At 42.2% G+C, this 24,364-nt stretch overlaps 2 protein-coding genes across 2 annotated transcripts in view; both read right to left on the bottom strand.

Annotated features, from left to right (window-relative positions):
- Positions 1-10,240, bottom strand: part of LOC309700187 (NACHT, LRR and PYD domains-containing protein 12-like) — a gene marked incomplete at its 5' end in the record, with an annotated part of 83,442 nt that extends 73,202 nt beyond the window's left edge. Inside the window, 3 exons of the mRNA XM_082523635.1 lie at positions 755-928; positions 8,074-9,862; positions 9,967-10,240. Coding sequence (XP_082379761.1) covers positions 755-928; positions 8,074-9,862; positions 9,967-10,240 — 2,237 coding nt within the window. The remainder of the gene's footprint in view (positions 1-754; positions 929-8,073; positions 9,863-9,966) is intronic.
- Positions 1-19,667, bottom strand: part of LOC309701483 (NACHT, LRR and PYD domains-containing protein 12-like) — a 442,279-nt gene extending 422,612 nt beyond the window's left edge. The window contains exons 1-3 of the mRNA XM_082525719.1: positions 19,618-19,667; positions 15,713-15,914; positions 14,209-14,377 (exon numbers count right to left, since the gene is read on the bottom strand). Of these exons, the coding sequence (XP_082381845.1) occupies positions 14,209-14,351 (143 nt within the window). The 5' untranslated portion in view covers positions 14,352-14,377; positions 15,713-15,914; positions 19,618-19,667. The remainder of the gene's footprint in view (positions 1-14,208; positions 14,378-15,712; positions 15,915-19,617) is intronic.
- Positions 19,668-24,364: the final 4,697 nt, after the last annotated feature.

The raw sequence follows: 24,364 nt of genomic DNA, 5'->3' as shown, positions 1-24,364 counted from the left end.
TCATTTTCCCGTTCACTTCTGTACGTTAGTGTATAAATGAATGTTAGACTGGGCTCCATGGAAACACTTGGACTGGTCTCAGCTGCCTTCTTTCTGTAGTCCTTTCTCTTCTCCAGCTTCTGTTTGAAATCCTCTCACAGAGCCTGAAACCTGCTTTGCTGTCATGTGTGGGCCTGTGTTCCTCTGCTTTAACACAAACCTCACCACAGCAGCTGTGTGGGTCGTCTCTGTAGCAGCCAGATCAGCTTCTGATACATGAACATCATCACAGCTCCTAACTTCACCTTTATTAGCTTTGACATTCATGTCTTTCTTTTCTCTGTCTGTTTCCACACAAGCTCAAAGTCTCTGCAGCCTGTTTTTATCTGCTATCATCAGATCTCCAACAGCCTCATTCACATCCCTCACACACTCTACAGCCTCACCAGTACTGACTTCATCTTCACTGACTGATGGAGCACAACATGAACCTGTGGAGGCTGAAAAGCTGCCCTGACAAACATCTCCCCGTCACCACTCCACTTCTGTCAGCCTTTAAATGAACGCTGCTCAAGTCTGTCACTTCTATTTGGAGCCAAGAGGAAAAGCTGTTGTTCAGTCATTTGGAAAGACACAACATTTCTGAAAGCACTCAAACTTCTTCACATTTGTCTTCAGACACATCCTGAACATTTAGGAACTAAAGAAAGTTTCAAACATCAATCAAAGATCTGAAATATAGAAAAACAACAACAGCTGCAGTCAGTGAACTCACCTCAGAGTCTCCAGTCGACAGTTTGGACTCTCCAGTCCAGCACACAGAAGCTTCACTGCTGAATCCTGCAGCTCGTTGTTACTCATCTCCAGCTCTGTCAGATGGGAGGGGATGGACTTCAGAGCCGAGGCCACAACTTCACAATGAGTCCCTGAGAGTCCACAGTCAGCCAGTCTGTGATCATAGAAAATACAAAATGTGTTATTATAAAAGCAGAAAGTCTGCATTATAAACACAGACTGAATGTATATGAAGACAAAACAGAGTGAGGTCATAATCTGATGAACATCTGCTCTTCACATCTGTGCTTCAGCTCCTCTTACTGTGTTTGACATGACACAACGATTGAGTCTCTCTCAGACCTGCAGACTTTTAATGAGAATCTTTGTTTGGCTTTAATCTGCAGATGAAGGAGGAAGATGGCGTCACATTTAGGCTTCCATAATGTCCACAGTCTGTCAGTGAGATCTGATCCAGAGTCAGAGTGAAGACACACATGTGGACTGTTTCCTGTCTTGAATCTAGAACATTTTGAATGAGCTCAGTTCAGTGAAGAGTTCCAGCTGGAAAGATGATCTCTGTTTGCTACCTGCTGCTGTCAGGTACGACTGTTCACGTCCACACGCAGGAAAAATCTGCTGACTGTCACCAAACGGAGCAGAAATCTCATCACTGGACAATAATGATGAATGAACTCAGAGCTGCTGATATCACATCTGATTTCAGGGGAACTAAACTAAAAAGGAACAAATAGAAACAACCATCATGACTCTGTTTGACCTTCAGATCAGAAACTATGGTTCAGAACAGCAGCAGGATTTCAGGCACTGTCACATCCTCAACATCCATATTCCAAATGCTCTTCCTGACAGGACACTCTTTGTTCCCACTCAGGGAGTTTCCATGTGTACAAATCATTTCTGAATCTCAGTAGACTGGGAGGTTTTTCCATCTCATGAATCTCTTTCCTAACATCAAACTAGATAAATCAAACAAAGGAACTGGAGTCTGTCTAATTTCTGACCCCAGTAAAGTTTGTACTGGGATACCCCGACATACTCTCTCTCCATCTGCTCCCACAGCCTCATATTCACAGCTGGCCCTTCTCTCAGCATCCACACTCAGGGTGGGGGCGGGGTCAACACCAGTCAAAACCATTGCTTTGGCCTTATGGCCATTTTATTAGTGTGCGTTTCTGAGTAACAAGCAGGACTACGCACAGGTGTTTGGACATGTGTGGACCCGACCTACACTTAAACTTCTTAAATCCTCTGTTTCTGTGTCACCAGCTACACTTTTAATATTCATATATTCACTCCGACATTTTTGGGGAGCAGTCAGAGCTCGTACACTGCAGACAAACATGTCTCCCAGCACACAGCTGACTGTCAACTCTCTGAGATTGGATATGATTCATTTAGATTATATCTGTAAGGTGAAGTTTATCTCGGTGTTTATTTGTTCCTGAGGAAGTCAGCTCGGCTCAGATTAAACTTTAATAACTGAACAATTTCAATGAACCTTAACGCCTCCCTGGAGCATATATGGAACTGAATCAGTCACTTTTCTTTATTTCCTGATGTTCATATGTGACATACATGTTTTAACCATTAATCTGGAATTAAACTGACATTTAATATATTTTAAGGAGGAAAGAGAAATTTCACCAGAGGATGTTGATGCTGTTCATGGAGACTGAAGACAGAATGATTTATCTGTCTTAATATTTCTGCTGCTCTTTCCTCAGGTGTAAAAATATTTTAACTGTTGGTTTTAATTCAAAATCAATGGTCAAAATGTTAAAATACCAACAAACTTGTGGCGTTAGTGTTGATATTCTGTGAGTTACTTAAAGAGATCACACAGGTACAGGACATATTTTATGTTTAGGTTTATGCATATTTGTGGTGTGATGTGCATGTAGTGGGCTGTTATGTTGCAAACTGTGTGGATGTGTTTGGGAACAGAAAGATTATTTTACTGCATAAAACGGCGCTGATCAGCTGTTTCTGCCGCTGATACACTCGGCCGGTGAACCACCTGACTCACACAGGCTCTCCTCCTCCACAGTCCTCGTTTATGAAGAGCTTTACAAACACAACATCACGGCTAACAGCTGGATTCTCCCGTTTCAGTGCCAAACAGCCACTTCCTGCTACAGACAGTAAAGTGGACAGTTTGGCGCTAAACATGTTTTTAAAACTTGAAGCTCTTATTTGTTAAAGCCAGCTTCACAGACAGATCTGTGTCAGTGTTTTAGAGCAGGGCTCAGTGGTGTAAACCAGCCTTTATATGTGTTTCATCTCCATTTTTACATTAAACTGAACCAAAACACTGAAACCTTCACCTGATATGTCTGTGCAGGTTCTCATCATACAGTCATGGTAATCTAAGGAGCCTGGAAAGAAAAGTGACTTCTTTAAGTTTCTTGAAGACGTTTCATCTCTCGAAACCTCTGCTGATAATCACCCACACCCTTTTTCACAGCTTGGCTCATGTGATGAGCCACATGATCAATAGTTGGTCAGCGACCCTCTTAAGGGACACTCCCACTAGGATTAAAATCTGGGACTCTCCACTTTTTGGTTTTAGAAGTGAAGAAGCTGAATGTTCAGATTAAACATCTTCAAGAAACTTAAAGCAGTGCACTCGCTTTTCTTTCTAAGCGGCCTTTCTTAGATCACCTGATATAACCTGAGTAAATTATGTCGGGTTTGAAAACTCTGCAGCATGACCCGGGTGTTGCTGGTGGCATCATGAGCTTAGACCCCTCAGTCAGCTCGGTCTAAAGTCATCGTCAGCACTAACAGGCACAAATAGGCTCTAACGTGACAAACTGACCCGACATTTAAAGAGTGCCCACTACAGTCTCAGCTAAAACATATTAAAATGTGCAACGCCAAGGACTGTACACTGGACTCCATTTCAGTGCAAAATAATAAAACAAAGTAAATCCATCCAATCTCCTCTGCCTGTCCTTATCATCAATAAAAACAATTAATAAAACAGAAAATCATAGAAACAGTCATCTTTGTTATTGCATCATCACACATCAGTTCCCAGTAACTAGTCAGAATGAGACGTTGTTTTCATCTTTCTCACACTCATCTCACTCCCCGGTCACAACAGGTGGTGACTTTAACAGGTGTTACAACCTGGCTCAAAGCTGCAAAAGAGGGCGGAGACTGAAAACAGAGACTGGTTTCATTTTGAAGTACTTAATAACCTCGGCTAAAGATGACACCAGACAGCGTGACAGGGTCTGACAACGAGTGGTGGCGTCGTCCTAGCCGACCTCGGCAGTTATTCACACGCCATGACCAAAAACTCCTGCAGTGTGACAGCAGACAGAGGAGGAGTCACAGAGGAGCGTAACAGCTGTGACAGATGCAACAGGAGGACGAGCTCCAACAGTAAACACACTGAAGACAGGAAAGCAGTCACGAGTGATGTTGGTCCTGTTTTTATCTCCACTAAAACCTCTCTAACGTCACATGTAACAGAACACAGACACGTCTGATTATCAGGGACCACGACCCACATCTTTGCCTCACTATGTTTATAAGAAGAGACTGAAAATAATGATTCTCCCAACACATCACCAACACTTTTATGGCAAACAGATAATAGTGAGTGACAAGAGGTGAACTGTTTCATATGCAGTTATCAGGGTAAATACATTTAAACCAAAGACACTGGAAGAGTAAAGGAAAGGAACTGAAGGTGACAATTCAAGAAGCTCAACAGAAGTCAAATGTAACAGGATCAAGATTCCCTGTTAAAATATACTATGTTAATAATAGTGTATAGTACAATAGTATACTATACACTGTTATTAGTATAGTAGTATACTTGTCACACAGTGGAAATTTGTGTTTTTATGTTTTATCAATCTGTGTATTGGTACATAGTGTTGATTTTATTTGCATGATTTTATTGTGATATTTATATTGCATGGTTTTATCCTCATACTTATATTATGTGTGTTAATGTTGTTGTACCATATTCCTTTAATCCACTGAGGACTAAACAGATGGGGGCGTTCCCCAAGGTGGCCTATCAGCTGCCAGATTGACCTGTTAAAGGGGATGGTGAGCGCAGAGACAAGAGGAGCGACGCACGAAAGGTGAGCAGGAGAAAAAGGAACGCGTGTAAGCCCGCACGTGTGTTGAAGGAACTGCTGCCTGACTGTGGGGCGCCGCGAGTCGTTCGGCGATCCAGTCCCAACTGCAGGAACAGCAACAGTGGGTGGCGATGGCCCTCAATTCACAACAGGGCAGGGATGCCCCTCTGCCTGCATCTGACGGTGCTACGAGGGAGGCCGTGTGCAGGTGTGGAGTGGGGCGAGACTGTGCGGCGACGCGCTGTCAGGAGACAGGTCTGCGACAGGAGCCCTCTCCTTGTTCTTCTGGCCGGCGTGGTTTCCATCCCGGAAGAGAAATTCCTCTCCTGTTTCAGATAAGGCACATTCGCCCGCGTGTGGCTGTACTGTGGGATTATGGGACTGTGGGAGGGTAATTTTAGCATATGGAAAACATTTTTTTAGCTTTGTTTTAATAGTGTATAGTTATTTCTGCCGGCAGGGTTTTTAGCGCATTGAGAACACTCTTTTTATTGTATACGGGGGATTTTAACTTGTATTTGTGATTCTGGCTGTGTTTTTTATGGAAATAAATGGTGTGTGTTCAAAGCCAGCTTAGTTTCTGTGCCCTGAGCGCTGACCCGCTTGCTCCCCTTCCTCTTGTATGTGAATGGACTTGGAGGTGAAGATTTAGGTCCACCAGTCTTAGCGGCTACATAATTTTGGCGTTTGTCGACAGGATACAAGTTTGGGAGCAGTGTTCAGTACCTGGGGTACAGATATAGATGATAGAATGCTAAGTGTTTAAATCAGCTACCCTTGTTGAGGGTTGTGAGCAAGGGGTGTACAGAAAAGACGTTTTATTGCCACGTGAGTATTCATGAGTAGTGTTCATCCACAAGGGATATCAGAGGAGCTGAGCTGAGAGGAGTCAGTGTTCTGATAATCCCATACATTAGCTATGCTATGTGGTCACGAAATGGAAGAACAGCAGGTTACCTGGATGTGGCAATTGGACTGTATAACTCACCTATGCTGTAACTTTTCTAGGATGCATTCAAAGGAACTCGTTGGTAGCAGATTATTGCTGATGTTTCATGTGTTATGTGTAAAGAAGGGACTACCAGAGACACAGTAGCCAGCAAGGCCAAGTGTTGTTCAGCCACCCTCCTGGACAGAACACCTGAATGTTGTGACAGGGACTGTCACAGTTAAAATATGGGGGGATGTCACACAGTGGAAATTTGTATTTATCTTGTATATTGTTTTTATTCTGATTTTTAGTGTTTATTTATGAGTGACGTTTTATTTGCATTGTTTTATTCTGTTTCTATTGCATGGGCTTTAGTGTTTTATGTGACACAGTTTTTAATCCACTGTGGACTGGCTACACATGGGACAAATTAGCTGATAGGGACCACCTGCTGAGGCATGGGTGTGTCAGCTGTGTAAAGACCTTTTAAAAGCAGGCTAGCTGAGCACTGAAGGAGAGAAGCCCAAGACTGGAAGGCTAATGCTAGATGGCCAGCGTGACACGGCGACCCAGTCCTGACCTCATGGAACGGCAACAGTAGGAGACAACGCGTGTGATTGGCAGCAGGTTTACTATCTGTTATTTTACAGGACACTGATGCAAGGGGAGCTGTGGCGGTGGTCGCATGATGGATTCGGGTGCAGAACGCAAGCTGGGCTGGGATATGATGGGCCAGTGGAAGGACAAGATGGGAGGCTCTTGCTTGTCTGCCGAAGACGGGGCTGGCGTGGACTCTGCTCTAAAGCCGGAATTCCTGGCCTGCTGATGGACCCATAATGAACATGTGGCATAATTATAGCAGGGGTTTGTTAGTGAATATAGAAAATGGTAGTTTTACGGGTTCTAGGATTGTTTTATTTAGTTTTACTAAATTGACAACCTTGTATCACGTACATTTTAAGTGTCTGACTCGCTTGTATTTTAAAGAAGCTTTCTTTTTAGAGGACATTCTGGCGCGACTGCTTTAGTGTCCCCATGTGTTACATACTATGCTAATAATAGTGTACAGTATAATCCTAAATCTGCAAATGTTGAAAACTTCTATACAATCTCAATATTATGGAGGATCAGAAGAGTCAAAACACATCAAAATACATTTCATGCTTCATTAATAAATTGTGCAATAAAACATGAGTACATTTATTTCATTTTAAAAAACATTTTTGAATTCCAATTTTTAAAATGATTTTAAAATCTTTTAAAAAATAAAATCAAAGATTTACTTTGTACATTTAAAATGGTGATTCCACTCCTCATTTGAAAATCCATTTCTTCACTGCATTTCCCTTTCCTGTTAGCTCAGGATTACCATATTAGGTATTAGCTGACCTCTGACCTTATATTCCACTTGTGTGGTGTCAGAGTCTCGTCTCTGTTTTTACAGAGGATGTGGTTCTGTTGGCTTCATCAGGTGATGGCCTCCAGCTCACAGTGGAGCTGTTCTCAGCAGAGTGTGAAGCCGTGTGAATGAGGATCAGCATCTGAGGCCATGGTCCTCAGCTGGGAAAGGGTGGAGTGCCCACTCTGGGTCAGAGACAAGTTCCTGCCCCAGGTGGAGGAGTCTGAGTATCTCAGGGTTGAGTAAAGAAGGGGGAGGGCAGCAGGAATCAACAGACAGACTGTTGCTGCGGTAACAGTGAGGTGGACGCTGTACTGGTCTGTCGTGGTGAAGAGAGAGAGCTGAGCGTGACAGCGAAGCTCTAAATTTACCGGTCGATCTACGTCCCTGCCCTCACCTATGGTCACGAGCTGTGGGCAGTGACGGGAGGAACCAGATCGTGGTTACAAGTGGGGCAAATACATTTTCTCTGAAGGGTAGCTGGTGTCTCCCTTGGAGACGGGGTGAGGAGAATCCCCTTCACAAAAACTAATCAAGTGAACAAGACTCTCCAGGAGGTAAACATTTAAATATCCAAGTCTACCATAAAGAGAAAACTGCATAAAGGGAAACACAGATGGTGCATTACAATTCATTGCATGTGTTTTACATGAAGAATGGAGGATATACCGTCCACTTTCACTCTGTCTTTAGCAGCAAGTGGCTCTTTGTTGTTTGGCTAGCTGCACTGAAACAGGAGAATCCAGCTGTTAGCCGTAATGTTGGTGTTTGTAAAGCACTTTATAACCAAGGACTGTGTTTTTAATTTAAAGATTAAACTATTAACCGACACTGATCAATGATGTAATGATCACATCTGGACTCACCGAGCCTTTCTGCAGTTCCTCACAGCTGGAATCAGTCTCAGTCGTCCCTCCTTTGAAGCCTTGTACTTCTGCAGGTCAAACTCATCCAGAACCTCCTCTGACATCTGCAGCATGAAGGCCAGAGCTGAGCAGTGGATCATAGAGAGGTCCTTTGACCTTTTCTTTGACTTCAGGAACTCTTGGATCTCCTGATGTACTGAGAGGTCGTTCATCTCCATCAGACAGTGGAAGATGTTGATGTTTCTGTCAGGACAGGAATTAAACTTCTTGTTATTCTTCAGGTTCTTGATGACTCTCTGGATGGTTTCTGGACTGTTCTCTGTCTGACCCAGCAGACCTCCTAAGAGTCTCTGGTTGGACTCCAGACAGAGGCCATGAAGGAAGCGGACAAACAGGTCCAGGTGGCCATTTTTACTCTGGAGGGATTTCTCCATGGCTCGTTTAAGGAAATCATCCAGAGATGACTCTTTGTATTTTTTTCCCAGGAAGTCCTTCAGCACCTCTGTCTTCCTGTTGGTGAAACAGTGGAACATGTAGACTGCAGCCAGAAACTCCTGGATGCTCAGATGAACAAAGCAGTAGACTGGTTTCTGGAAGATCACACACTCTCTTTTGAAGATCTCTGTACAAACTCCTGAGTACACCGAGGCCTCTGTCACATCCAGACAACACTGCTCCAGGTCTTCTTGGTAGAACATGATGTTTCCTTTCTCCAGATGTTCAAACGCCAGCCTCCCCAGCTTCAGAAGAACTTCCCTGTCAGCCTCCGTCAGCTCCTGTGGACTCGTCTCATGTCCCTCGTGGTACTTGTTCTTCTTCCTCTTTGTCTGAACCAGCAGGAAGTGTGAGTACATGTCAGTCAGGGTCTTGGGCAGCTCTCCTCTCTGCTCTGTAGTCAACATGTGCTCCAGAACTGTAGCAGTGATCCAGCAGAAGACTGGGATTCTACACATGATGTGGAGGCTCCTGGATGTCTTCATGTGGGAGATGATTCTGCTGGACAGCTCTTCATCACTGAATCTCCTCCTGAAGTACTCCTCCTTCTGGGCGTCAGTGAAGCCTCGTACTTCTGTTAGCCTGTCAACACATGTAGGAGGGATCTGATTGGCTGCTGCAGGTCGGGAAGTTATCCAGACGAGAGCCGAGGGAAGCAGATTCCCCTGGATGAGGTTTGTCAGCAGCTGGCTGACTGATGACTTCTGTGTGACATCAGACAGCAGCTTCCTGTTGGTGAAATCCAATGAAAGTCTGCTTTCATCCAGGCCGTCAAAGATGAACAAAAGCTGAGAGACAGCCAGCTTCTCTGCTGTGACCTTCTGTAATGTTGGATGGAAAACATGGAGCAGCTCCAGAAGACTGTACTGCTCCTCTCTGATCAGGTTCAGCTCCCTGAATGAAAGCAGAACCACCACACTGACATGTTGGTTCTCCAAGCCCTCTGCCCAGTCCAGAGTGAACTTCTGCACTGAGAAGGTTTTTCCAACACCAGCCACGCCGTTGGTCAGAACCACTCTGATGGGTCTCTGTTGGTCAGGTAAGGCTTTAAAGATGTCCTGGCACCTGATTGGAGTGTCATGGAGGGCGTCCATCTTGGAAGCTGTCTCCAGCTGCCTCACCTCATGTTGGCTATGAACCTCTTCACTCTGTCCCTCTGTGATGTAGAGCTCAGTGTAGATCCTGTTGAGGAGGGTTCTACTTCCTGTTTCATCACTTCCTTCAGTCACACGTTCACATCTCCTCCTCAGACTGATCTTATGTTCATCTAAAACCTCCTGCAGACCAACATCTGCTGAAAGAAAGAAAAACAGAAAGAAAACTCTTCAATGTCTGAACAACAACAAGAAGTCCAGTTTTCAGAAATGAGTCCATCAGCAGACAGATGTTCAGTCTTACTTTGTACACAGCTGCTCTGACTGGCTGTCTGCAGTCCAGCTCTGCTTCTGGATCTTTCTCCACACTGGGGACAGGACCAGTCTCCTGATGAAGCAGACTGGTCCCAGTATGAGGAGATGCACTGTCTGCAGAACCAGTGTCCACAGCTGGTAGAGACTGGATCCTTCAGGACGTCCTGACACAAAGCACAGCAGGACAGCTGCTCCTCCTCACAGACACCACTCCTCTTCCTCTTCCTCCCTCTGTGAACACATTTCTTTATCACTAAAATCATTGACTGTCAGTGACAAACATCCAGATTTGATGACACTCTGCAGAAGCTCTGATGGTCACAGAGAAAAGTCAAAGTGGAGAAACTTGTGTTTGAGTTCAGAATCCAAGTTTCCTTTGCTGTTCCTGCCTGTCTTATTAAACACAGAGTGATCAGCCTACAAACTCCACAGTAAAAGCCTTCATCACAGAGCTGATTATGTCCTTCACTGGATGTACTGGAAGTTTGGGATCCATCACTTTCAACTGACCTTTGACCTCCTCTAAAAATTGTGGTGGAGCAGCGGTGTCACATTCAGAGCTTTCAGCTTTATTTTGAAAGAGTTCAGTCATCAGGAAGTGAACTTCTGGGTTCTGATTTTCTTTCTATTGTTTTACAGAAGTGAAGAAGAAGAACTAAAAGCTTTGAAATGATCTGAGTGATATTTTTGAACATTGCCACCAAATTGAGTTCAGCCTCCAGCAGTAACTTTGTTTCATGATGCCTCCCTGATGATGTGATGTTTGATTACAAACCTGTTTATGTGTTAGACATTAATCACATGAACACAGGCAGAAAAAAGAAGCCAATGAAACAAATGACAGAAACGTGTTCATTCACTGCCATGATCCATATTTTATATGTACAGATGTTTGTAAAGAACACGTGTGCAGCGCTTTGTTCTGAGTATCTGCTGTCAGCACACAGTGCAGCAATAACTACAACCACACGTTTCTGTAGATCCTGAACATCAGCCTGGAGGAATCTGACCTCAGGTCTGCACACAGAGGAGCTTCACCTCTGGGATGATGCTGGCTTCAGCTCCTTCTACAATCAGGCAGAAGCTTCTGCACCATCAGGACACAAACAGAGAGGAGCTTCTATCCTCAGACCATCCAAGTCCTAAATCAGAACATGCTCCCCTCATAGCATCACCATCAGGGTTTAAACAGGACCTTACATCATGTTCTTGTCTCACTGTCATATTTCAGATCATACCTGATTCATTATGACGTCACACGCTGCTACACTGATCCTGCTGCTTCATTACTGCTGATATTACTCTGCTCACTCTGTTCAGTTACTCTGTTTACATCACTTTGCTCATTTGCTTTGTTCTGCTTGCACTGCTCTGTCAGTACATGCTGTGCTAATGTGGCACAAAGCACTTTAACATTACATCTGCACAATGTTTCATTATTTCATTTAATGATTGTTTCTAATGTTTTGTCCAGTCACAGGAGCAGCTCAGCACATTTCACTGTGTTGTACGTGTATGACGATGCCTGTGACAAATAAACAGCCTCGGACTCTTCAATCTTCTGCATTTCTTTGGAGATCAGCTCAGTGGCCTGTTGAGACCATCTTTCTATTTCTGATGACTCAGTTCAGATTATTATCCTGATACTTTCTTTTAAAATGTGATGAAATCATTTATCTGATGTTCTGACACAAATGCACCAAAACAATCCCAAACAGCACAAACCACCACGTTACACACAGTGTAATAAAAATACAGGCAACTACAAATAAAAACACTTTAAAATATAAACTAAAATTACAAAGTGGTCACAGAATTTCAAACACCCGTAAATGAGTCAGCAGCTCTCTTACATGGTCAGCTGAGCTCCATGATTGAAGAACATTGTTGCTGCAGGTTCATGACTGAAATATGGAGGAAGTATTTCTTTGGACCAGTCACTCCTCACAGACACACAGCTGGATACTGGAGACTGTGACCTCTGACCTCTGCAAACACAACCACATTGCATTCATTTCACATCAATTAGTACACCACAAAAGGCATGCAAGAAACACAGTATGAAGGCAAACTTCTGGCTTCAATAATATTCAACAGGTCAGGTGGAAACTTTTCTCAGATTTGATTCATGTTTTTATAGAACGATCCAGCTAAAAAAAATATACCATTAGGTCAGGGGTCAGCAACCTTCAGGACCCAAAGAGCCATTTGGAGCCAGTTTCCACGAAAAAGAAAACACTGGGAGCCACAAATACTTTTTGACATCTAGAATGAAGATAACACTGTATATACTGTTTTTTACCTTTATGCTTTGTGTGAACAACTAAGGTGTGTTGCTTATGAAATCCATGAAGTGCTACAGAGAAAATTACAGGTTATTTATGTAATGAACACATTTGAACTCTTAAAGAAATATAACAAAAGGAAAGACACCCAGCTGAACTAAAATGATGTAGCAAACAAAAACTGCTGTGAGCCGCCACCCTTATATCTCCTTTGGGCTTTTGGAGCCTTGACCTGACTTTTAAAAAATAATTGGAAAAAAAGCTCTATGCTGCTGAAAGATGAAAAATAGATATTTGCAAAATTCTGCCTAAATATGTATTTTACCTGGTTAATGTGTGTGGCGGGGCGTGGTCTGCAGCGGCGAGGTGGACGCACCTGAGCGGCACCCGCAATCACGCCTCGCCGCCTTAACGTCTGTGCTGTTGTGTGTCGGGCTGTGAGCTGCAAAGCTACAGCCGGCTGTGTGCGTACAGCAACCGTGTGTGAAAAGTGGTCAATAAAGAGAAGCTGAAAAGCGTGTTCATGCAAACATCGTCGGGTCTGCCGTGATATGTTTACAACGGGACTTCTGCTCCTGAACCTCTGCGCACAGCGTCTGCAGGTCGGGGCTGTACGAAGTCACTTTCATCTTTACAGGACTGTAAGCTGTCGTCTGTGAGGCGTGAGCGGTGTTTGTTTTTAACATAGTTCACGGTGGAGAACAGCTGCTGACATAATGTGGATCCGAAGATCCATAATTGGCCTACCTGGGGCTGAAAGTCTCGATAAATGCACGGCGTTTCGGCGGGTACACCGGCTTCCACGAGTGTGACGCTTATTTGAGCGATGAAAAAAAAATATATATATAATTTTATTTTTATATTTCAATATCACAATAATCTTCCAATTTAGAACTACAAGTTAAAAAAGAACATAAATAAAATACACTTCAGCTAAATACTTCTAATTTATTTTCCCAAACCACGAGGAGCCGCACTGTAAGGACTAAAGAGCCGCAGGTTGCCGACCCCTGCATTAGTGTTAGTCAATGTTGCAACTGAACTGAAAAACAAAAGATTTTGGTCCAAAGAAACAAAGTCACTATTAATACCACACAACCCCCCCAAAAAGAGCCATGTAGACCCCGGGCTCTATGGGTCTTGTGCTCGGAGCTTGTTCCTGTGCTGCCATGATTAGTGCCTCTGTGCCGTCTTTCAGTCCAGCTTTGTTCAGCCACTGGTAGGATTTCTGGATGTCAGCCACTTCCTCTGCCTGCTGGTGGTGCAAACTGTGTTGTTCTGAGTTTCATTGGACGTCTTTGTCCAAAGCACCAGACAAAGGGCAAAGTAGATGCATTTGCATCAGCAGGAAAATACACCCCAAACTAGCATCATCATTATACAACTTTAACAACTGCCACTAAATGATACTTCATACACAGACCAGTGTTAGGTTAAGTTATGATGTCACTGGCAGAACATTTATAGAAACAACCTTTGAACTCTGAGTCAGCAGCTCTCTTACATGGTCTGCTGAGCTCCATGATTGAAGAACATTGTTGCTGCAGGTTCATTACTGAAATATGGAGGAAGTATTTCTTTGGACCAGTCACTCCTCACAGACACACAGCTGGATGCTGGAGACTGTGACCTCTGACCTCTGCAAACACAAACACATCACATGAATTACTGATTAATCTCTGTTTAAAATCTTTTAAGCAGCTGCAAACACACAAACTGGATGATGTGATGGTTTCTGTCAGTAATAGTTGTCTCAGATTAGAGTACAGACGGCTGCAGAGACGTTCACAGCAACAGAGAAGAAATCATTACCTTGGATTGCATTACTACTATGATTGATACTAGCATTATCGTACCCGGACCACCATTAGGAATCATTTATGATGTCACTGGTAGAACACATTTATAGAAACAACCTTTGAACTCTGAGTCAGCAGCTCTCTTACATGGTCAGCTGAGCTCCATGATTGAAGAACATTGTTGGTGCAGGTTCATGACTGAAGTCTGGAGGAAGTATTTCTTTGGACCAGTCACTCCTCACAGACACACAGCTGGATGCTGCAGATGCTGCTCCGTCCTCTTCCTCCATCTTCTTGATGTCAGGGTGGAGTTAGTCTGAGAGGTAAACACACACACTCAGAGGTGCTGTTGTACTGGAAGCATCACACTGATGGCTTTCTAATGTTGGAGCTTTGGCCCTAAAGTCCAAACCAGTTATTTTAGAGGCTCAAAGTCTTTAAAAAACACCAAAACCATCACATTATTTAATAAGTACATGATCAGGTGGATGAAGGAACTCAGTGTGTTTGGGATCATCATCATGGTGAGGAGCCCACATGTTACGGCTCCTTTGGAGAGAAGCTGAGGATCACTGCAGGAAGTGAGCTCATGAAACCAAACTGCTGTTTGTGAGCAGGATGACTCTGTTATTGGACCTGCTCTGTGTTCTACATATGATCAATACTTCAAATATCTGTAAACATCTCATCTTATATTTGTTGCACTTGGTCACATCTGTCTTTAAAAATAGATTTTTAATGTCACTGAGAGTTCTTTTCTACCTTTATTGATTTATTTTGGAATAAATTAAATATAAAGGTGCCAAAAACTGCCTGCAGCTTCTGCTCTGTGACAGGAAACTACTGTCAGGCTCAAAATGACTTCAGATTATTCATCACAGAGTGTTTATAGATCACAGGACACGTTACAGTTTTACTGTCGATGTTTTAGTTAAAGAAAATGCTGCGATAAGGTCTTACTGTGAATCTGCGCGCTCATTGGCTAATAACTTGAGACTGACAGGTGGTTATCCAATCAGCGTGCGGCCTCACACGGACATAAAACTCTTAAAGTTTGTTTTTGAAGGGATTTTCAGATCAGACCTGATGTTTCTGCCTACAGCCTGTTTACCAATATAATCAATATCAGCTATCAGAGCAACAGAAACCTCGGTGATCAGGACGCCGAGACTGAGAACAGGAAGTGGCTCAAACGTCGCACTTTCATAAAGTCAGCCTGAACTCCACTCACCGAGTTTCTGTCGCCATTTTAGTTTTAAAACACGTTTAGATAAGGGCGGGTCTTACTGTGAACCTGCGCGCTCATTGGCTAATAACTTAAGATTGACAAGTCGTTATCCAATGAGCGCGCGGCTTCTCCCAACATAAAGTAGTTTCCTTTGAAAAACCAAAGTCTGATTATTTTTGCCTCCACTGACGGAGCCTGTTGTTCCCGCCACAGAGACACAGTAATGTCAGAGCGGTGTTAACACTCACCTGCCTCAGCACAGCTCTCACTCTCCTCCTGCTCTCTCAGCTAAACTCACTTCCTCTCTACTTACAGGAAACCAGCGCTCAGAGGAGCCGACCGGCCTCACGTTTCACCCACAGACACGAACAGCGTGGAATTATTTTATGTCATAAGAAGAAACATATTCATGTTAACACTCACCTGCCTCAGCTCCACCTTCCTCCTCCTGCTGCTCTGAACGGAGAATCAACACTTTCAATGCTCCTCCCTAAACTCAGAGGATGCTGGGACTTGTAGTTTTTAAACTTCGTTCAGCCGTCTTTAGTCCATCCAGGACACGCACTGCATTTTGGGACAGTTACTAACCCCACATCTGGGGCTACTGGGTGGCACCAAATGACTCCTTCAAATTACAAACATATATATTGTTTATTAATAAGCAAATATTATGCAAAAAAAAACTACAAGAGAGGAACAGGCAGACCAGAAAATAACAGACATGAAACATAACTGAGACAAGGACACGGGGAAAGCGTCGTAACAAAACTAAAAACTACACATCAGGAAACCTTAACATGAGTCATGGAGCAAGGAATGCTAAAACTAAATAAACACAAAATAAAAACTATAGACACATATCATAACCAAAGCCACTGGGTCACCAGACCCAGGAAAACTAACACCAAAAAGCTGCCTGGTACAAGGAAAAGTCACTGCTTTATTGAGCGAGGAAGAGAAGGATGTTCAGGTTGTGTTTATGCATCCATCCAGCCCTGCTGCAGGTTTCATCTGGCCGACAAAGGATTGAACTGCTCAGAGTGCTCAGAGTTATTGATGGACACACAGAGAGTCACTGAAAATGTCTGAACTAAATACTCTTATATGGAGAAAATTTTAAGCTTTAATCTTTAATAGTTTTGAGATATTCATGTTCAAACATTCCCCAGATTTCAGTGTGCAAGACAATGGCCTGAAAGTGGCTCAGTAGACTATTTTATCTTCCAGAGTATTTAAAATATGAAGGTTCACAGCAATCATCATATATGTTCAAACTTTGTATTATAACATTTCTGGAGAAATCAGAGATAGAAAATAAAAGTTCTTGTTTGAGATGGGATGACTTTTGTTTTGTTCTTTCACACTAAATAGTTGAACGACTGAACACTTTCACTTTCATTACCGTTCCCCATTTACAAGAAATCAGCTGACATTTGGTGTGTGTGTGTGTGTGTGTGTGTGTGTGTGTGTGTGTGTGTGTGTGTGTGTGTGTGTGTGCGCGTGTGTGTGTGTGTGTGTGTGCATGTGTGTGTGTGCATGTGTGTGTGTGTGTTGTAAACCACCAGAAGTAGTGTATAGTGCTTCATCACACACATGCAGGCGCAAAGTTGACATAGTTGATGTGTCATAGTTGGCACATCTGTTAGTCGACTAATCACATAATCAAATATTAAAAATGACTTAATTAATAAAATCATTTCGAGTCCCTGCCTGATCATCTTCAACAAAGAGACATTTTCTCTTTTTTGTGTCGTTGTATGTCACATTTGGACACTAGGGAGCGATAACATTTAAACAAGGCCAACAGTGTGTAGCAGTGTCCTCTACAGGCCTCGAGGGCCAGTGTCCTGCAGGCTTTAGATGTGACCTTGATCCAACACAGCTGATTTAAATCGCTAAATGACCTCCTCGACATATCTTGTAGTTCTCCAGAAGCCTGGTAATAAACTAATCATTTGATTCAGGGGTGCTGACCCAGGGTGTTATCTAAAAACTGCAGGACTCTGGCCCCTCGAGGCCTGGAGTTCTCCACCCCTGCTCTACAGGTTTGTCAGCACTGACCCAGTTAGGCTGGGCTGTCTCTGTGTAAGTGAAACTGAAACTCAATGTTTGTACTAAAGGCCCGGTAGTTCTGGTTTTATTCTCTTCAGTTGTTAGTTTCTCTGGTAGTCTTTTAGAGTTGCCAGTAGAGGATACCTCACCGCTTTGTATGGCAGAGACAATGGGCAGGGAGGAACGTGGGCATGGCACCTGAGCTTTTCTGCTTAGTTTATTTCTAACCTGTGTTTATGTTGATGTACTCTTGAGTTGTTGATGTGAACATCTTAGTAATTGAGGATTTTCTTTCTGTTCCTTTCAGAGACCACACCCACATACCTAAACCTGTACACTATGCTAACTAGAAGTTTTTCATTATTAAGTGGACTGAATATTTAAAAGAACACAAAGCAAACAAGAGAAGAGAAAACCAAAGAGGAGCCGATTCCCTGTTTGATTCAGCTGGCTGTATCAAACTAGTATTAAAATGTAACCGATTCCTCTGCTGATGAAATAACATTGATGATTTTTGTCAGGAAGCACTCACAGAAGGTTATTAGCTTACAAACAGAGCTTCTCCCCCACAGTTATTTCATAAAGAACAATGAGCACATGCAGTATAAAAACAGGCTAACTCCATCTGAAGTCATTTTCTGGTCCCACTTTCAGGCCTCTTTTTGACATCAAACCCTGAGGCGATGCTTGAACATGAATATCTAAAAAAAAGATAAAAGCCTGAAATTTTCACAGGTCTTTTTTTTTTTTAACCATCAAATGAATTTGTAATTTGGAAAAGCTGCATCTAAAAACGTCTGAGTAATGGCAACAACAAAAAAATGTTGCTGTCCTGTAAAGTCGCATATTTGAGTACACACTAATAAAAAACTTTGCAAAACAAATCGTGACAATTGCTGAATGATTTATAATATTTAAAATAAAACAGAAAAATGTTTTCACAGTTTTCATGCTGGATTGAACAAATATGACAGTTTTGACATATTTTGTCAAATATGTGCACAGGTATCATTTTTGAGACCTACTATACCTAATGTTTTGACAACTATTGGCCAATGTGATAATTCAGGTGAAGTGTAAAATCTCTGATGCATCCATTGGAGTTTAGAGGTTTAGAAGCACCGAGAGCTCAGAAAAGTCTGTAGCATGATAGAAGAAGACTTTAGGGAAGTGAAGCAGTTTCAAACATATGAAGGATTTTCTCTGATGCTCCGTTTTCAGCTTTTTTTCTGTTTTCTAAATGTGAATCTTGAAGTGTTCAGCGTCAGCAGGTGAAGTCAGGTTTCTCTAATCCTAATGTGGATCATGTCACCTGGTTCCTAGGTTTCATGACAGGTCAGAGGTCAGCGACTGTAACTCAGTTCTGTTAATGTGAACTCACTGAGTGTTTGTGCTTCACCTCTCAGACTGACTGAGGGTGATGATGGAGGACAGAGCAGAGTTTGCAGCATCCAGCTGTGTGCCTATGAGGAGCGAGCTGTCGAAAGGAAAAAATCTAGACTTCAGTAATGAACCTGGACCCACAGGCACAAAGTAAGGAACAGTTTCTGCTGTAAGACTGACGACGACGATGATGATGATCTGGTTTACTATGGAGCAGATTCATTGGCTAATACCCTGAGACTGACAGGTGGTTATCCAATCAGCGTGCGGCCTCACGGACATAAAACTCTTAAAGTTTGTTTTTGAAGGGATTTTCAGATCAGACCTGATGTTTCTGCCTACAGCCTGTTTACCGATATAATCAATATCAGATATCAGAGCAACAGAAACCTCGGTGATCAGGACGCCGGGACTGAGAACAGGAAGTGGCTCAAACGTCGCACTTTCATAAAGTCAGCCTGAACTCCACTCACCGAGTTTCTGTCGCCATTTTAGTTTTAAAACACGTCTAGATAAGGGCGGGTCTTACTGTGAACCTGCGCGCTCATTGGCTAATAACTTGAGATTGACAAGCCGTTATCCAATGAGCGCGCGGCTTCTCCCAACATAAAGTAGTTTCCTTTGAAAAACCAAAGTCTGATTATTTTTGCCTCCACTGACGGAGCCTGTTGTTCCCGCCACAGAGACACAGTAATGTCAGAGCGGTGTTAACACTCACCTGCCTCAGCACAGCTCTCACTCTCTTCCTGCTCTCTCAGCTAAACTCACTTCCTCTCTACTTACAGGAAACCAGCGCTCAGAGGAGCCGAGCGGCCTCACGTTTCACCCACAGACACGAACAGCGTGGAATTATTTTATATCATAAGAAGAAACATATTCATGTTAACACTCACCCGCCTCAGCTCCACCTTCCTCCTCCTGCTGCTCTGAACGGAGGATCAACACTTTCACTTTCACTGCTCCTCCCTAAACACAGAGGATGCTGGGACTTGTAGTTTTTAAACTTCGTTCAGCCGTCTTTAGTCCATCCAGGACTGCATTTTGGGACAGTTACTGACCCCACATCTGGGGCTCTTCTCAGCTCTTTCCGGGGGTGAGGTGCCCTTGTACCTCGGGCCTCTGGGACTGGGGTTTGGTCTGCTCTGGTGCGACTGGCTGCCGGCAGGGCCTGCGGGCTTGTCGTCGCAGCCCCCTGCGCCCTCTGTATCTTGGCTACTGGGTGACACCAAATGACTCCTTCAAATTACAAACATATATATTGTTTATTAATAAGCAAATGTTATGCAAAAAAAACTACGAGAGAGGAATAGGCAGACCAGAAAATGACAGACATGAAACATAACTGAGACAAGGAGACAAGGACACAGGGAAGGCGTTGTAACAAAAATTTTAACACTTTTGCATGTCTTCATTTTTCTGACTTCAGTTGGCTTCAGTCTGACTTTAACTGACTGAAAACTTTATTTGAACAAAGTTAACTGACTTGCATTCTCTGTATGTTGATAAATGTATGAAAACATATAACATTTAATCAGCGTCAGTTTTTAATTTGGATAGAGGATCATCCAGTGTCTTAACAGACAGCCAGTTGGATCTTGACTTTTTTGATCAATAACCCTCATTTTAGAAATTCCAAATGACTGTCTTACTGGGTCCCACCTCAGCAGCGATGGCGCGCTGCGAGAGACCCTGCTTATGCAGTTAAACAACCCGACCGCGTTCAAGAAAGGAAAGTTGTTTTGCCTTTGCCATCAGAACGTAATGACAGTGTGACTACCTGACAGTAAATGACAATGAATCCACATTTTTGCACAGATTTGGCCTTTTAAAGGCATGTGGTCCTAAACTTTTGAGCAGCTGTAAAACCGCCTGTTTCGGTTTAAGCGTTGTTTTCAATAAATTGACCAGCTCATAAAAAAGTTTTGTCTCACTCCCATTTCTTCTTGTTGCATGTTGAAGCTCTACTTGGAACCTTGTTAAGATCCAACTATGCAAAATATGATTTTTTTTTTTTACAATTTTTCAAGTGGTCTTAAATTTTTGATTGGAACTGTATAAATATTTGCTTTCAGTTATTCACAGTGAGATAATGTCAAAATAAATGGAATAAGTGAAATATTACTTGATTGCTCCACATATTTCTGTTGAATGGTGTTCTAAAACATCCGTTCTTCAGTATTTTTAACTTGCATATATTTAAATTTAAATTTCAATAATGCTGACATATCTCCTTTTTCAGTGTAATGGTTTAAGCTCAGAAACATCTGCAGTATCTATACATGAAGTTTATGTGAGTAATTGTCAAATCCAGAAATATGGATATTTATTTCAGAACTTTATTGCACAACTTACATATTTTCACACACACACACACACACACACACACACACACACACACACACACACACACACACACACACACACACACACACACACACACAGATCTCTTTATTAAGTTGTGGGCTCATGTGTTCAGCATCACGTTGTTGAGTGCACAGTTCTGTAGCTCAAAGTTCATTCTTCTAAACATGTGAAGACCACAAAACCCAAAGAGTCACTTTTAGCATTATGACTCATTCTATATGAATCTTGCCAGCCATACAAATGAACCGTTTGAAACCTGTGTGAATGCTTTATGCTACAGTGATACACTGAAGATGCCACTAAAGCTTCTCTTCTTTCTGAAACTACTTGAAATGTGACTTTATCACAAACAGTAAAAAGTTACGGTCATATAAAGAGCATTCATGAAACTGTCAGGCCGGTGGTAAAGAAAAGCTTGATACAAGTAAAGCACAGTTTGGTCTTACCGGCTGACACATAAAGTGTGGCACTGTTTTTCATTTTATTTTTCTTTACCTTTTATTATTACACTCACTGACATGAAAATGAGCAAATGAGTATGTTTTATGTTTGTATGTGAGTCTGCTCAGCGTTTCACTGTAAGAGTGTTTTAATACAAAGGAACAGGCAGTCATGTACATGCTCTTCCTTTACAGAAATACCCTCACCAGCATGTACCTCTGTGAGTGATGCTACTTTAAGGTCAATATAACTCTTTTCAGTACATCATCTGTACTGTCAGCAGCAGTTACACTGTTACTCTGACACCTGGACAAATATGGATGCACTGAAGTTGTACTTAATTCTTCTTCTACCAGTAACTGCAAGCTCAGAAGATTAAGGGGGAGGTAATGTAAAAATCTGATTCATAAAGTAACATTGATTTTTTTAATGATACTCCAGCCTCTGTTTTTTTTTCTTTTTGATTGTAGAAACTGTTGTGAAAACAATTGGGAAACAACCAGATGTCACTCAAATATGCACCAATGAAACACAGAGAATCATCACACTGATAGTTTGTACGATCAGAACTCAGAGAAGTGGAGGCGAAAATTGTAGACTGCTGTATTATTATGGATGGTGTGATTTGCACTTCAGGGCCACCGTACAAATGTGACTCCAGGTTCACACTGATGAAGGAAAATCAGACTGAGTTTCTCCACCTGATCAATTTAACATCAGAGGACAGTGGGAGCTACACCTGTCAGTGTTCAACTCCTGAAAAAACAAATATTCTCCATCTTACAGTTCTTTACAGACACTAGGACACATTTCTCAATACTTAGGTCACTTTTGCAAAACTCCTCACACAGTGAGCACAACAGAAGTCTATGTGGGCTAAACTGAGGATCATTTATCATTGTTTTGGCACAAAATGCATTCAATGACTACATCTCTCAAATTTCATGAATTATTTTCTAACTCAGACGCAACAACTGCCAAAAATCTTTGTACGTACAGGACATTTTGCATGTGCTTACATACTGTTTTCAAAACTGTTAAACTTATGGTCAAAACAATAACATAATGCAAAACTGAATAAGACAGCAAAATTCAACGGCAATATTTTATTGAAACATATTTTAAATCTAAAAATGCAGTTTAACCAGCCACAGCTGATTCTCATTGTAGATGAACATCTACACAGGTGTTACTCCTTCAATTTCATTACAAAAGGAGACGACTGCTGAATAGGTTTGTTTTGTGACGTAAACATGGACCCAGCCAGAAATGGAGAAGTGGCTGAAAGAGGAAGAAGAGTGGCTGGGAGGGGGCGAGGAATACGTATGCGTGGTGGAAGAAGAATAAGAGGAAGATCAGAGCTACTGTAATTGATCATGTAGTAAATCATGGTCACTGTTGTGTCTTCACTGCTTATGAAAAAATCGCCTCGGAGCCGTCATACTGGTTCTTTATTATTCCGTAGATATAGGAAACGTATCCACACACTGTAAACTGCTAAGCTAGCACATGAACACACAACTAGCTACTTCCGGCGATTTTCACAATAAAAGTTCGAACATTACAGTCACTCAATGAGAGAGGCTGGTCAGTAGTGATGGCCAAATGAAGTTTTCTGAAGCACTGAAGCTTGTATTGAAAAACGGTTCATTACTCGAAGCTTTTCAACACAGTCCTCTCTGGTGACATCTGGTGGCCAGAAATATGAAGCGCAGCTTGAATCCACAAAATAAAACCAACTGCTTCATTATGATTGCCCACTCTACAGAGTGGAATCCTGTCTGATATTGGGCCGCTGTTGTGTTGCTTTGAACGTGTATTTTTTGGTGGTTAAGAAAATGTGTTTTATTTGTTTAATAAATAGTTTTGACCAGTAAACTCCCCTTGCTTAAACATGCGCCATGGTGTGGTCTTTCTTTGCTTGTGACTTCTTGATGTTGGTAAATACAATAATTGAAAAATACCACGTTACATATATATACATATAATAATGTACAGCACATTATGGAGTAGGCTTCTGCTGTGAGGTCTTGCCTCCATGCAGGTATGCAATTAATCGCCGGAGGGGTGTATTTATAAATAATATTATATTAAGGAAATTTTCCCAGACATATTTTTGACCTGGGGGTAGAATTGATTGTGAAATGGAAAAGGAAAATGCATATGAACTTGCAAATTAAAAACATGATGCATTGACGGTAACCCTTTTTCATTTTTATTTAAAAAGAGAATTTGTTCTAGTGTGCGATGGCCGAACCTGTTCTTTTTCGTGGAGATAATTTATCGTGCCTTAAGGAAAATCCCTTCACATGGCACAGAGGAGGCTGGAGTGCAGAGAAACCGGTAGAGATGCAGTTATACAGTCTAACTGGGCCCCACAAACTATCAGCTAAAGAGAATAAAGAAATTCAATTGCTGTACATTTGGCAGACTAACATTTTCAGATTAATTAAACAATAAAATATATATTTTTACAACATTACAAGTAAAGAGTCAAGTGGAAGTTTTTCTAAAGTTATTTAATGATATTTATATTATGGAAGCAGATTTTTGACATTTTACTTTTTTCCCGTTTTCAGATATAATAAACACGCACAAAACAAAAGCAAACGGCCAGAACACAAAGCTGGAAAACCCACCCGATTGACAAAAATCAACTCAAAATACTCCCACACAACAGAACCTCCTCTATTCCTCGCTGGCTCCAAATCTCTCAGTAGAATGATCAGTGGTTCGCTATCTGTCACCATCAAAACGCTCCACAAATCCCGCAAATGATTCGCTTCCTTATAAACCATTGAATCAGATACCGAAGCAGTTAGGTTGGTTCTAAAT

The sequence above is a fragment of the Aulonocara stuartgranti genome (assembly GCF_965226115.1).
Source record: "Aulonocara stuartgranti genome assembly, chromosome: 23".
NCBI lineage: Eukaryota > Metazoa > Chordata > Actinopteri > Cichliformes > Cichlidae > Aulonocara > Aulonocara stuartgranti.
Note: the sequence above shows the minus strand (reverse complement) of the source record. Positions and strands in the feature narration are given on the sequence as shown.